Source organism: Condylura cristata, unplaced genomic scaffold, assembly GCF_000260355.1.
Source record: "Condylura cristata isolate star-nosed mole 26May11 unplaced genomic scaffold, ConCri1.0 scaffold00023, whole genome shotgun sequence".
NCBI lineage: Eukaryota > Metazoa > Chordata > Mammalia > Eulipotyphla > Talpidae > Condylura > Condylura cristata.
The window spans coordinates 35,157,945-35,171,611 of record NW_004567124.1 but is presented as its reverse complement, the minus strand read 5'-3'; the positions used below and the strand labels follow the sequence as shown (position 1 = coordinate 35,171,611).

General features: G+C 36.2%; 1 protein-coding gene across 4 annotated transcripts in view; it reads right to left on the bottom strand.

The window, feature by feature from the left end:
• The window catches only part of SCAPER (S-phase cyclin A-associated protein in the ER), a 398,115-nt gene that overhangs the window by 347,001 nt on the left and 37,447 nt on the right, over positions 1-13,667 (bottom strand). For all 4 annotated transcript variants that reach the window (XM_004688004.2, XM_004688005.2, XM_012728648.1 and 1 more), the window contains exon 4: positions 7,869-8,066. In XM_004688004.2, the coding sequence (XP_004688061.1) occupies positions 7,869-8,066 (198 nt within the window). The remainder of the gene's footprint in view (positions 1-7,868; positions 8,067-13,667) is intronic.

The following is a 13,667-nucleotide window of genomic DNA, read 5'->3' as shown; positions in this document are numbered from 1 at the left end:
TGTCTAAAATAAAATTTCTTAAAGAATGCTTAGTCCTTTATACTGTCCTCAGTTGTACTAGCATGTTTAAAAAGGAACATTTGGAAAAGAAAATACTTAAAATTTTACCAATATTTTTTACGCAGGTGACACAAAGCAATTCTGCATGATTTAAAAATGACACTCGATGGGTTACTTGAGTTGTTATCAAATGCAACATTTCTAGTGGCAGAGCTTCCAAAGATAAAATAAGTTCAAAATTGAATGGATTTGATAGAGAACCACTTTCAAATCAGCTTAACTAGATTGAACATATCATCTGTGTTCCACAAATATACATTTATGATAATTATCATTACTGCATTCTAATTTTCTTCTTTAGTTAACTAAAAATCACATTACATGCAGAATGTATGATACAGCATCCTACATATATGGCAAAGATTTATTTCATGGACTTCATTAGTGATGCATCTTAATGTCAATGAAAATTTATTATTAAAAAAAAAAGGGTGAAAGCACAGGCCACTGAACTCTACTTCTTTGCTTAGAAAGGGAAGCTGATCTCAAGTATAACTATGAATACAGATATTGGTTAAAGCTGTCATTTAAATGTATAAAACAAAGAACTCTAAATTACATTCACTTTACCAGTGTTACGCCATTCTCACCTTTCTATAAATAATCTCCTTTTACTACAAAAGTCAGCTCCCAGAAATGACAATCATGAAATGCTAGCTAGTTATAAAAATTATTTTTTGTTTTATAAATACATTAGTTTCCTATAACTAAATCTTAGTTTGATTTTCAGGTATCAGTGGCATTCAAAGATCTCAAAACCATTTTCACTTATGTTTTAAAAGATGTAGAGATACTCTGAAATTGTTCACAAACTAAATACACTATACCACCCTTCCTTCAGTTACAAAAGTTACATTCTACTTTAAAAAGTCCTTCTAAACAAAGAAGTATTGTTGATTTTTCTTTCAAAGATAATCCCTGGTGCCAAATCTCTGGTGATAAAAGTCTTCTACAATCAGGAAAAGGAAAAATTTTAAAAATTAGTTGGCTTCCGTTCTCAATTCTACTAATATAATTCAAATTCTTTCATTAAATTCATTCAACTTAAGTCACCTGCATTTGAGCACAGAAAGATTTAATTCAGAACAATTTATTTCAGAAGTTTTCTACTGATTTCCTTCTTTGTTGAAAAAGAAAAAACCCTCTAAAGGGCAAGACTATGAGTAGCTATATTTCTGATACTAGTTGGCACAGAGAAAGTACATTCGGTGGCTTAATCTATTTTAAGGAATGTTTAGCTCAACGTTATCAGAAATGATCAGAGTGGTCCCATGCAGCTGTAATCTGAGTCGTGTTTTACGAACAAGGGAATACAAACAAGACAAGCAGCTGGAGCAGCCTCACAGTCACTGATGCACATCTTTCTCCCTACAGCTATGAAGGCCATTTTGTCAAGCAGAATGAAACAGAACAAAAGTGGCTCTGAAGGTAATGTTATAGGCATTCAGATAACTACATATAGATGTACAGCTAAAATTACCAATTAGTTTACCAATTGGCTGCAACGGATTCGATTGGTTTGTAATTAATTCTAGTTACTGGCGCACAGAGCAGGATGGTTGGCGCCATCCCTTTGTACTCCTGACACACAATACTAGTACACAGGCCCAGGGGCCCAGGACCCCAGGACATCAATACATCCTCCAGTTCAGCTACAGGAAGGAGCACAGTGCTGTACCCCTGTGGTGATGAAGTGGTAGAAATATGCATCATATGAGAAGGCAATGATAAAAAGGAGTTTCAGGAAAAAAAAAAGACCTTTCCCAAAATTAAAGTAAATTTTGCAAGCATTATTTTTTAAGAACAGTTTTCTGTGATTCTAATGAACTAGTGGAATAAACAGTTCAAAAGAAAAATGACCTGAAAGCAAAATGGCAAGTAAGCCACTTCTGAAATTATCTAATGTTATCTATTGCTCATGGTTATCATTACCCCTTTATCATTGTTTCCAAATATCTTCCCCTAGTTCTTACTATCAGAAACCAAAAAGAACCAATGTGTTTACTCCAGAAGGTCATTCTTTTGGACTCTATGGGGGTGGCACAGGGTCACAGAGGTCACCACCCCATGATATATAGTCCCATTCCACAATTTAGAAGAGAAAGCCAGGTTTTAGTGTGTCCCTGTATATTCCCACAGCTTCTCAGAGTCCTGACTGAGAAGACAACATATGCAGAAAGCAGTTTCAAAAATATTTAGATTAAGGTTGATCACAAATGAAATTTTAATTTAGTAAGTTTTTTTACTGCTTGGTTAAGCCCTTAACTTACCCTGCTAAAAAAAATGAACTAAAATAGAACGCGTAATATATTCACCAAATAAAAACTTATAAAAAGCTGCCTATGAAACAATTCCCTTATAGTTTAATCTTTACCAGAATTTTTGTGGACCAAATTTGCAACTGTGTGTATAATGATAAAAATATATTACTCCACTGACCAATTTTTATCTCGATTCATTTGGAAGTTGGCTTGACTAGATGTTTTTCTTGGCTGTATTTCTCACTAAGATAACTCAAATGGTGAGTGGTGAGTTTCTTATAGCTAAGTAGAATAACAACAACAGTAAATTCTAATCATAAGAGTTTTTAGAAAACTGAAGAGGCATTTTCCTTAGATGCACAATTATCTAAGCACAAAATAAAGAAAACCCAAAATCTAAAACAATGATATCAAAATTTCTCATACTTTTAGACTTTATTGAGAATTCATCTAAACAAAATGGGTAGAAAGACAAACCCATAAAGGCCCCTAATATATTATGTGCAAACTGAGCACAACACAAAGAAATAAATTAGAAGACAGTGAATTTAACTGATTTGAATAAACATCCTCCTAATTTATACCCACCTTCTTGCCCTCATCTAAAAACTACACATGGCTATAACAAATAGGAAAAACAGGATTCCTATTCAAAATCTCAGGGAATAGTTATTTCATTCTATTGTGTTATCTCAGTTCCCTAATGAGAGACATTTAATCAATTATTTAATAAACAGTCCCCAGTTAAAACATCAAAGCCTTTCAGATTCTAAGGCAATGCTAGAATTTGGATTGGATCTAAGGAGTCTGTTTTTTAAATGCTCTGTTAATTCTGAGCCCTTAATATAACAGCACACATAGACAACTTAGTACTGAAGTAATATGCCTGGAAAAGTCACTAAGAATCTACAAAAGGTTTTAAAAGCCAAGATGATAAGTCTACTTTGGAAGCAGACTTACTGTAGATAGTATGCCTCCACGGATATTGGCGCAGATCTCACTGAGCTCATGGACAGCTCCCTAAAGCAGAACTTAATTAAAGTAGGCTTCCACACACACTGGCACAGACCACAGTGACTCCAGGGCCGGTCATGGACACAGTCCCACAGGCAATAACCTGCAACAACTTTAGTCAACCCTAGGTTGTGATTTGGAAGCAGATCAAAGCATGCCAACACAGATCTCAACAAACACCTCCAAAGCTCCAGGGAAGCTTCTGGAAGCAAATTCACTGACAGCATTCCTTAGCAGATCTCAGAGAATACAGGACAGGACCTGGAATTAGACCTGCCAACATAGGCCCCCATGCAAACTCCAGCAAACAACAGAAAGGGGCCCAGAAGCAGAACTACTACAGTAGACTTTTACAGGTCTCAGTAAGCCAGGGACAAGTCCTGGAATCATCAACACTGATGACAGGTGCCCCCAGTGAAACCGGGGAGCTCTAGGTGGGCCCTGCTAGTTAGTTGTCTTCATCTCAGAAGGCCCAGCAGATGTCAGTGAGTCCTAACAAGGGCCATAGAAACAATGCAGAGGTGGAGACTTTAGAACTTCTGGAAAACAATGGAGCAGTCCCTACAAATGAGAACAAATGTTACAGGCCTTGGCAGAGACAACTACAGGGCCTGGTTCCCATGAAGTACTGCTCTTGGAACAGTGAACCACAGGGACAATGGTTTGACAGATAATGTCTCTGAAAAGAATAGGAGTTATTACCCCTTACTCAATGTAGACTAATAAAGATAACAACAAGAGAAAAGGGAAAAAACTCTAATAAGCTTTAATAAATATAATCAGAAATTAAAGAGGAGAAGTTACCACAGACAACTCAGAAATACAGAGAAGCTTACAAAATTACCCAAATGAATAGAAAACATCCACAAATTCTAACTAGGAAAACAGAGTAATCAAAATTCTCACGAAAAGCAAATGCCCAGGCCCAGATGAAACTCTGAAAGATGAACTAACACCTATTCTTCTCAAGCTCTTTAAAAAAAAAATACAGAAAGAGGGCCCTCCCTGGTGGTGTCGTGGGTTAAAAGCATAGCAATAGAAGAAGCTAAAGCTACTTCAGCGTGAGCTTGATTCCCAGCCAGGGAGGTGACCCACATAGCAGACCTCTCCTGACCCACCCGCTGCTTCCCTCAGCAATATACTTTGCCAGTCAACCTGTTCTGTTCCCACTCTGTCTCTAGTGAATCCTCTTCTCAGCTCTGCACCTATATCCCAGTTCTACATGCATAGATAAATAAACCTTAAACACACACACAGAAAGAGTGAACAATCCCAAATACATTTTATGAAGCCAACATTATTCTAATACCAAAAGCAGACAATGACATCACAATGGCTCTACCCAAGCAGTATCTGCTTCATTCTATCAGACTTTTACATATCCTCTCCTAACCAAGTATCTTCTTAAGAAGCCACTGAAACATCTCCCGTATAGTTTCACTAATGTCCACATGCCTTCCCTCATATAAATCATGAGATTCATTGGTGTCCTCTTTACTCAACTGCCAGGAACTTCCATCCCTTCTCCTTCTTAGTTGGTACAACCATCTAGTGCCATCAAGCACAGCTGGCAAGATCTACTCCAGCAAGCCTAGTGTGCTATGAAATCTGTAAGGCTGAAATATGTAGGTACTAGAAACTATGTCCAAGGGTACCCCCAGTATTATAGTGTCTCACCTTCGATTTCCCCAAAGTAGAAATGGGAAACATAGAAAGTAGTCCCACATGCTCACACCCTCCAAACCCCCGCCAAACACTCTCAACACATTCTAGAGGCAAAGATTCAGTCTCCCTTTCCTGCAGCCATTTGCACAAACTTTATAGGCAACTCAAGTCCCACCTCAAACTTTTATGAGAAGGAGTTAAGAGAAAAGCTGCCACTTCATTAAAAGCACACTAAAAATGATACTCTCCATAGTCTACCCTCTAGCCCATGTTATAAGGGAAATACAGTGGGGAGGTTAGTAATATTTTGCTGGAATGTCAATTCTTAGCAAGTCATTCAGTTAAGGAGCTAATGGCATATTTTCAAACTTAAAAAAAAAAAGAAGAATTTAACCTTTTTTGATTATAAAGGAGGGCTTTGTTAGCTAAAGAAAAGGATAGTCTAGCTCAAATAGGAAATATACTTTTCATTATAATGCTATACTTATGTGAATTATATAATATAGTGTTATTAACTGTATTTTACATGTGTGACAGACTGAACAGCACAGTTAATTAAGCTGAAACACAAAAATCACAATTAGGGATAGATCTTGAATCCACCTGGAAAATGAAAAACATACCTTAAGTTATGTATCTCATAAGGGTAGTAATCAAATGTACAATGGAAGTACTTTTACAATGAGAAAAGAATAAAACAAAAATACGAAAGGATATACTCCCAAAATTCTTAAACTGAATAATAAACTTATCTTTTTAAACCATTTATAAGTATTAGATAGAGAGATGAACAGAGTTGGGTATGAACATAAATTTTAAGCTCACAAATTTTATTTTCAGCCTAAGTTTTTTAGTGTATTAATGCAGTACAAACAATGTAAAACACATCTCAACTCTCATGAAAATCTCCATTCTTACAATCTACAACTTACACAATAAATTTTTACTACTGCTCAACCTTCACAAAGCTTTGGTGAATAAGTAGCTGAGACAGAAATAAAAACTGTCTTATGGTCAGTTTCTGAAATAGTATTACAGACAGAGGAAAGAAGTTTTGGTTCATTACACAGACATGACTGTAATCAGACAAACTCACTTCTATAAAGAAGAACACAATTTTTTAAAATTTTATTTCTTCAATCTTTTATTTTTTAATCAAAACTAAGGACTGTACTGAGTTGACTTATTTTCAGGTTAACCAACAGATTACATCTAGATTCTATACTCACAGAAGAACTCATAACCCAGAATTAAGTCCAACAGTGTTTTTTTCCTCCAGAACATGCTGACTCACTGCACTCCAAGTATATGATGTTCTTGAAACAGAAGTTTTACATGATGCTGTTCAATATAGATCCACTCTGAAACCTATTTTTGATGACTCATATTCTTAAACTTCAAGTTTTAGAGGAAATACAGCTGCTACTCAATGTGTAACTTTTCTTTGACATTTCAACTATTTCACTTCATCTATTTCAAAAGAATTCTAGGGTTTTCACTCATGTTCAGAGTAGAAACAGAAGACACCTCTAATATTTCTGAGATATATCACTCTAATTTTCTCAATATAATTTTATTTACTATAAAATAATATAGTATATAGTTTGTATTTACTAACAGACTGAGCTTTTTAGTAAACTTTTAGAGACTGGTTGTGTTTCCATTTAATATCCTATTATAAATACAGGTTATCTAAATTAGAAAACACACCTTGCAATAATATTCAAGTCCCACCCAGGATTGTTTATTGTTAGCCATCAATCTCACTTTTCTCAGACCACAATGATGATAAGTAACTCAATGCAAAGGATCAATGCCCTATTAAAGACATCAAACATAAACCAAAAAAAAAAAAAAGGGGGGGGGCCTCCCTGGTGGCGCAGCATGTTAAAGCACAGCACTAAGAAGCTAAAGCCACTTTCGCGTGAGTTCGAAACCCGCCTGCCCGGGAGGAGATCCACATGGCGTGGCAGACCTCTCCTGACCCGCCCACTGCTTTCCTCAGCAGTGTACTTTGTAGATCTGCCTGTTCGGCTCCCCGCTCTGTCTCTCGTGAATCCTCTCACCCTCTGTATCTCTGGCCTGTACCCCAGTTCTGTACGAATAAATAAATAAATAAATCTTTAAGGAAAAAAAAATCACTAGTGCCACCTACAGTACTAATAGAGAATGTAGATAAAATTATGTGTGTTTTATAAATAACTAAAGCTTTGTTTCTTGTCCTGGGTTATATATCAACACAATTTTCAATTAACTCTTGCACAGAATATAATACTACATTTTCAGGTAATGACAAAGGGGAAAGAGAAAAAGAAAAACAAACTAATAACAGAAGTACTCTCAGGAAAACCAAGAAAAACCTGAAGCACTCTGGCATCTAAGAAGCAGAGGAGAGCAGGGCTCTCAGAGTGGGGGAAGACAGGGAATGTTGGTCAAAGGATACACAATTTCACTTATGAGCTGAATATGCTCTGGGAATGTAATGTACACCATGGATAGGTAATATGGCATTGCATACTTCAAATTTAATCAAAAAGTCCACCTTAATTGTTCTCATTATACACAAAAGCAATGATAACCATGTGAATAATAGATTTGATCATTTGACTATATTAATCATTCCAAAATGTAAATGTATAGAAAACAATCATATTTATATGATTAAACATAATTTTTATTTGTGAATTACAGCTCAATAAAGCTGGAAAAAATCTAAGGCAAAATAATTAGTTTTAGTATAGTAGCAATTTCCCACAGGAGTTAATAAAAAAGTCTACAGAATTTAATATCACCAGAATAAAGTCAGGTTTAGCAAAAAACCAAAAATCTGATTTCAAATATAATAGATAGCCCAGAAGTAAACCTTACCTTACATTCCACCACACTTTGATCTGATTCACAGGTTACATAGATTTCATCTACTGCCCTGCGAAGATTGTCAAAGAGAAATGCCCAGTATCGAGCTCTCAGATCAATTTTTCGAGGGTGCCTTGTTTTAGTGGGACTTTTATCAAAGTGTTTCTCTCTAGCTGTAGATTGTGTGATTTTACAGTCTACTGCAGCATTCTGTGAAATAAAATAAAACATAAAAAATGTAAATAAAAAATCCTCCATGGGTTGAACTTTCATACAAGCACATTTTTCAATATAAATGCTTAAAAACAAGGCATTCTTTTTTCAAGTTATGTAACACTTATCTAAACAAAGCTTCTCATCTTAAATATAAGCAACTGGTTTCCATGGTTACTTTTTATTTTGTAGATGTCTGATTGAAGATTAGAATGACTTCAGTAGTGAACAATACCTTAGTTACCTTAGTCAAATAAAGTATTAAAGTGACTCCTTATATACTAGAACACACGTATGACACATTACATATATTGACAAATAATAAAAAGCATCATATTTCACTTAGATGTGAATATATGACTATATTTATTGTCACTTAATTTTACCTTAAGCCATTTTCCACTAAAAGGAAAAATTAAATACAATTTACTAGAAAAGAATGATAAATTAATAAAGTCAAGCACTAGCTATAGAGTACTCACAAAGTAGCTTTAGTGTTCATATGACCTGTTCATTCCTCAGTTGCATAGGCAAATATTAAAAATGCAAGGTTATATACTTTAGCTTTACACTATTCTACAAAATCATTCCACCAGTGCCCTGCCTGAGGAAACAGGTTAAAAGGGCAGCACTATGAAGCTATCCTCAGGACTGCTGCTCAAGTTTGCTCCCAAACCAGGGAGGTGACCTACATGGCACAGCAGACCTCTCCTGACCAGCCCGCTGCTACCATCCCTCAACAGTATACTTCAGTAGACCTGCCTGTTCTGCTCCCACTCTATCTCTGGTGAATCCCCTTACCCTCCACATCTCTGGCTTGTGCCCTAGTTCTTGTGTGCATAAATAAATAAATGTTCAAAAAAGAAAGCATTCCACCAAAACACAATTACATACTGTTGATGTGATACCTGCCTTACCTTGTTAGATGTTTGGCGACAGTCCACCTGGTATACGTGAAAACATGTGTCCAAGGGAAAAACCCTTGGAAACCAGGACTGTGAGCCAAGAACATGTACAAAGTTCATGCGGGCGCAGCCCAGCATTTCAGCAAAGATAGAGTGCCAATTAAGGAAAGAAATCCAGGTGTTTGTATGTGTGTGAGGAAGCTGTTTTGAGGAGGTGGTCCTGGGAAAATGCAAAATGTATACAGAGCTTAATTAAAAAGATATGCTTTTGCTGAAGCTTGGGATCTAGAAGTATAAAACGGGATGCTTAAAAATAGTTTCACTGAATAAGCCAGAAAGAAAAGGAAAAATACCGGATGGTTTCATTCATAGCAGGAGTATAAAGGACCAGGCAAGAAAATAATAACAATAATGAACAACTATATACCAGAGACATTTTACAGGGGAACGAGGGGAATGGGGAATGGGATCAAAAACTTGGGGTGGGGGGAGTGCACTTGACTATATTGATGGCACACGGGTGATTTGGTGATAGGAAGTCCATGGGGATTACAAGTGAGATGGGAAAATGCATGAAATGTAAAAATAAGCTATTATATTATTTAAACAAAAAAAAAATAGTCTGACTGCACGCTGGACATACCAGTTCCCAGTGTCTGATTTCCTTCACTACCATGTCCCAGGTCCTGGACACAATAGACATGCACAATATACTTACTGGTATACAGACCTAAATTCAAAATGCAAACCTGAAGCTTATCACTAGAAGTACAAAGGAGTTGAATCTCTCTCTATGGCTATTTAACCTGATAATTACTAACCTATTACTATAGTTATAGCAACAACAACCAAAAAAAAAAAAAAAACACATTTTTACATTTTTTCTTTTTAGGTAGTATTATGTATCAAATTAAGAACCCCAGGGAGGACAATATCCAAAACAGTAGTCAACAGGCTCCTGTTTTGTTTTGGTTTAAAGATCTGATTCCTTTACCTCAATAATCAGTATGATTTATAAATTCTTTATACCCAATCTCTGATGTGTAGAATCTCCACCACCAAGAAGCAAGCAACACACACACACACACACACAAAGAGGGGTGGGGAGAGGGAGACTGAAGTGTTTAAGAGGAAAGTGCACTTTCTCCTAGTCCCCATCCAGAGTGGGGTTGCCAGATTAGGAAATAAAAATAAGCAAATATTATACCTCATAGTCCTTAGTCTAGATCAAATCTTAACATTCAAGAGAGAAAATTTAAAGTTTTTAACAATAACCAACAAAAACATTGGCCTATATTGCTCTCCCAAGTTCTTTCCAGCCTTAGCAGTAAATGATTTGCTTATTATGGCAAATATCTCCTTCCTAAATCAAGCTCAAAATCCCTTTCAACGAGCACCTATCCCAGAGAAAGCTGCTTCTACTCATTGCTTTCTGATAACTATGATAATAATAATGTACAGACTCACAAATCATAAGCCTCATGTAATCTTCTAAAACCCTTCACAATAATACATTTTTAGTGATTATTGAAAGGAGGTTCAAAGGCTTTTTTGTCCAAGGTCTTGTATCCAAAGGAGGCCATCTCCAGTCAGAGATGCATTTCACTGCTGACTTCACATTACCCTGCTACCCAAGGTTCTGGGCTCACAGCCCTTTACTATATATTCCAGAACACCTCATTTATCTTCCTATATACAATCCAAAAATAAAATTAACTCAGGAAGTTCCTCCTTCATAAAGTTATTCAACAATAATCAGCAAATAATCAGTGGCTTCATGTGAACTGAGACTCTGCTATGGATTTCTTACATTCCTCTTTACCCTTTTATATATTTACCATGTCAGACATCTGAATATATACAGGTCAATTACTATACTACTCTTTCTTACACTGTAGAATATGCAATGGAGTTTTCAGGTTAAAATGTTTCTTTTTTTCATGATTCTGTTACATAAGACTTATACTGAGAAAATGGTACAAGCTATAACTAGGTAACATCAACTGAAAGGCAAGGTGACACAGAAGCATGACATTTAATTCTGACAAATGTCACATTTATATTAGCATATTCATTATATTTTCATCAAGGGTTTGTGAAGACATATCATTACATCCCAACAACTTAAAAAAAAAAAAGGAAAAATATTCCTATTTTATAGATGGTAAAACTGCAGTTAAGAAAGACTGAATGTCTTGACAAAACAGAAAGAATGAAACAGATATGTGGGACCAGAAACTAGTCTCCAGCTTTCACTCCAAAGTCCACAAGACATTTCACACTGCATCAAGCACTAAATAAGTGCCCAAATGTTAGCTATGAACATAATGAAAAAAGAGGAAATACACTTACAGTAAAAAAAAATGTGAATAAACTAATGATAAAATATCATATTTGTGGCCCTCCCTGGTGGTGCAGCAGGTTGAAGCACAGCACTAGGAAGCTTAAGCCACTTCCGTATGAGTTCGATCCCCACCTGCCATGGCGGTGCCCACATGGCAAGGCAGACCTCTCCTGACCCACCCGCTGCTCCCCTCAGCAGTGTACTTCGTCGATCTGCCTGTTCTGCTCCCCATTCTGTCTCTGGTGAATCCTCTCACCCTCCGCATCTCTGGCCTGCACCCCAGTTCTGTATGAATGAATAAATCTTTAATAAAAAAATCATATTTGTGAAGAAAACAGAAGAGATACATCAAGTTGCAGAGACATATATATCAGTTTCAGAGTACAGGTTATTACCTACACTGGTGAAATAGCATTTAACACACATGGCATGCTTGCTCTGTGCCAGGCTAAGTGCTTCCCATATATAATATATATGCATCTCTTAGTCTTTAAAGTGATTCTATGTCCTAAGTACCATTATTATAATTTTTATAAGATGTGATAAGTACTAATTACTATAGAGGAGAAAACTCAGTTTTAGACCAATCAAGTAACCCTCCAGGAAGGTAGCTAAATCCCAGACACATCCCTTCCCCTGTACCTTGAGAACAAGTACATGCCCCAATCTGAGCTGAGTAGGGTGTCACCAAATGTCAGTGACTCATGAGAAAGCAACCCTAACCCTAAACCCACACACCAACATCTTGGGATCCATCACAGGCCCCAGTGCAGGCAACTTATGGTCTTATGCTGGATCCAAGGCTTGTCATCATGAAGAAATTGGAAGAACTCAGAGATGATAAAGTAGATAAAGGATATGCAAGAAAAAATAGAGAAACAAATTAATATACCAAGAAACAAATGAATGAATAGAACATTGCAAATGATACTCTAAAGCAAATAAAGGAGTTGCAGAATGAAAAGAGATTAGATGAAAACATTAAAGAAAGCGATAGGACTAGAATAAACCACATGGAAAGCAAATCAATGAATTTGAAGATATGAGTTTACAAAGAAGCACGATCCAGTAAGAAAACAAGAAATGAAGGGAGAGAGCACATCCAGGGATGCCACGAAGCCCGTGTGGAGTGGAGACAAGGTAACCCCCGACAGAGGCAAGCAGAGAAGTGCGCATAGCTAGGCCTGCTCAGTCCAGGCCGAGGGCACCAGCCATTGTGCTTAAGACACCATTAAAGAAAAGCTGCCCACAGAGGCCCTTGTGCCATCACCATAGTCCCTTGTGCTTTGAATCTATTTGCTCCAGCACTTGTGGTCTGTTCTCCTGTCTATTCATTTTTAACTTTTATGAAATGGTGATGGGTGCACTATGGTGGTAAAACCTATTGGGGATACTCCAATACTGCCTATTTAAAATGAATATATTTTCAAATATATTTTTTAAAATACTTTCCAAGAAAATAAAACTAAAGATCAGTCTGCCTAATGAGAACAGATGCAACAATCCTTACTAAAATCTTAGCAAACTAATTTCAACAATACATTAAAAGGATTATTATATATTATCATCAACTGGGATTATTATTATTATCATCAACTGGGATAATGATTTAACACTTGAAAGCAATCAAAGTAACTCACCACATCAACAAAAAGTAAAATAAAAACACAAGATCATTTCAACAGATGCTGAGAAGGCATCTGCTAAGATTCAGCATCAAATTATTATGAAAAGCTGGAGTTAAATGGAACATATCTCAACATAGTAAACACCAAGTATGATAAAACCACAGTGAATGTCATTCTCAGCGGTGAAAAACTGAAAGCCTTTCCACTAAAATCCAGTATAAGACAAGGATGTTCACTCCATCACTACTATTAAACATAGTATTAGAATTCCTATCAGAGCAATTAGGTAAGAAAAAGTTATAAAAGGATATCAGACTGAGAAAGAAGAAGTAAAGCTATCGTTATTTCCATATGATATTTTATAATACATAGAGAATCCATGTGAAAACTAATTAAAACAATAAACCAGTTCAGCAAAGTGTCAGACTACAAATTCTACACACATAAGTCAGATGCCATCCTATCTGCAAACAATAAGCTAAAAGAAGAAATTAAGAAAGCCATCCCATTTCATATCTCACCCTACCCAAAAAGAAAGCTAAACACCTGGGAATAAAGGTAACAAAGGAAGCAAAGGACCAAAAAGGGAAAATTATAAAAAGATTGTTAAAAGAAACAGAAGGTGACATACACTTCAGCGACATCTTTAAAGACAGAGCACCCAACGCCACAATAGTGAAGGCAAAGATAAATAGATGGGACTACATCAAGTTAAAGAGCT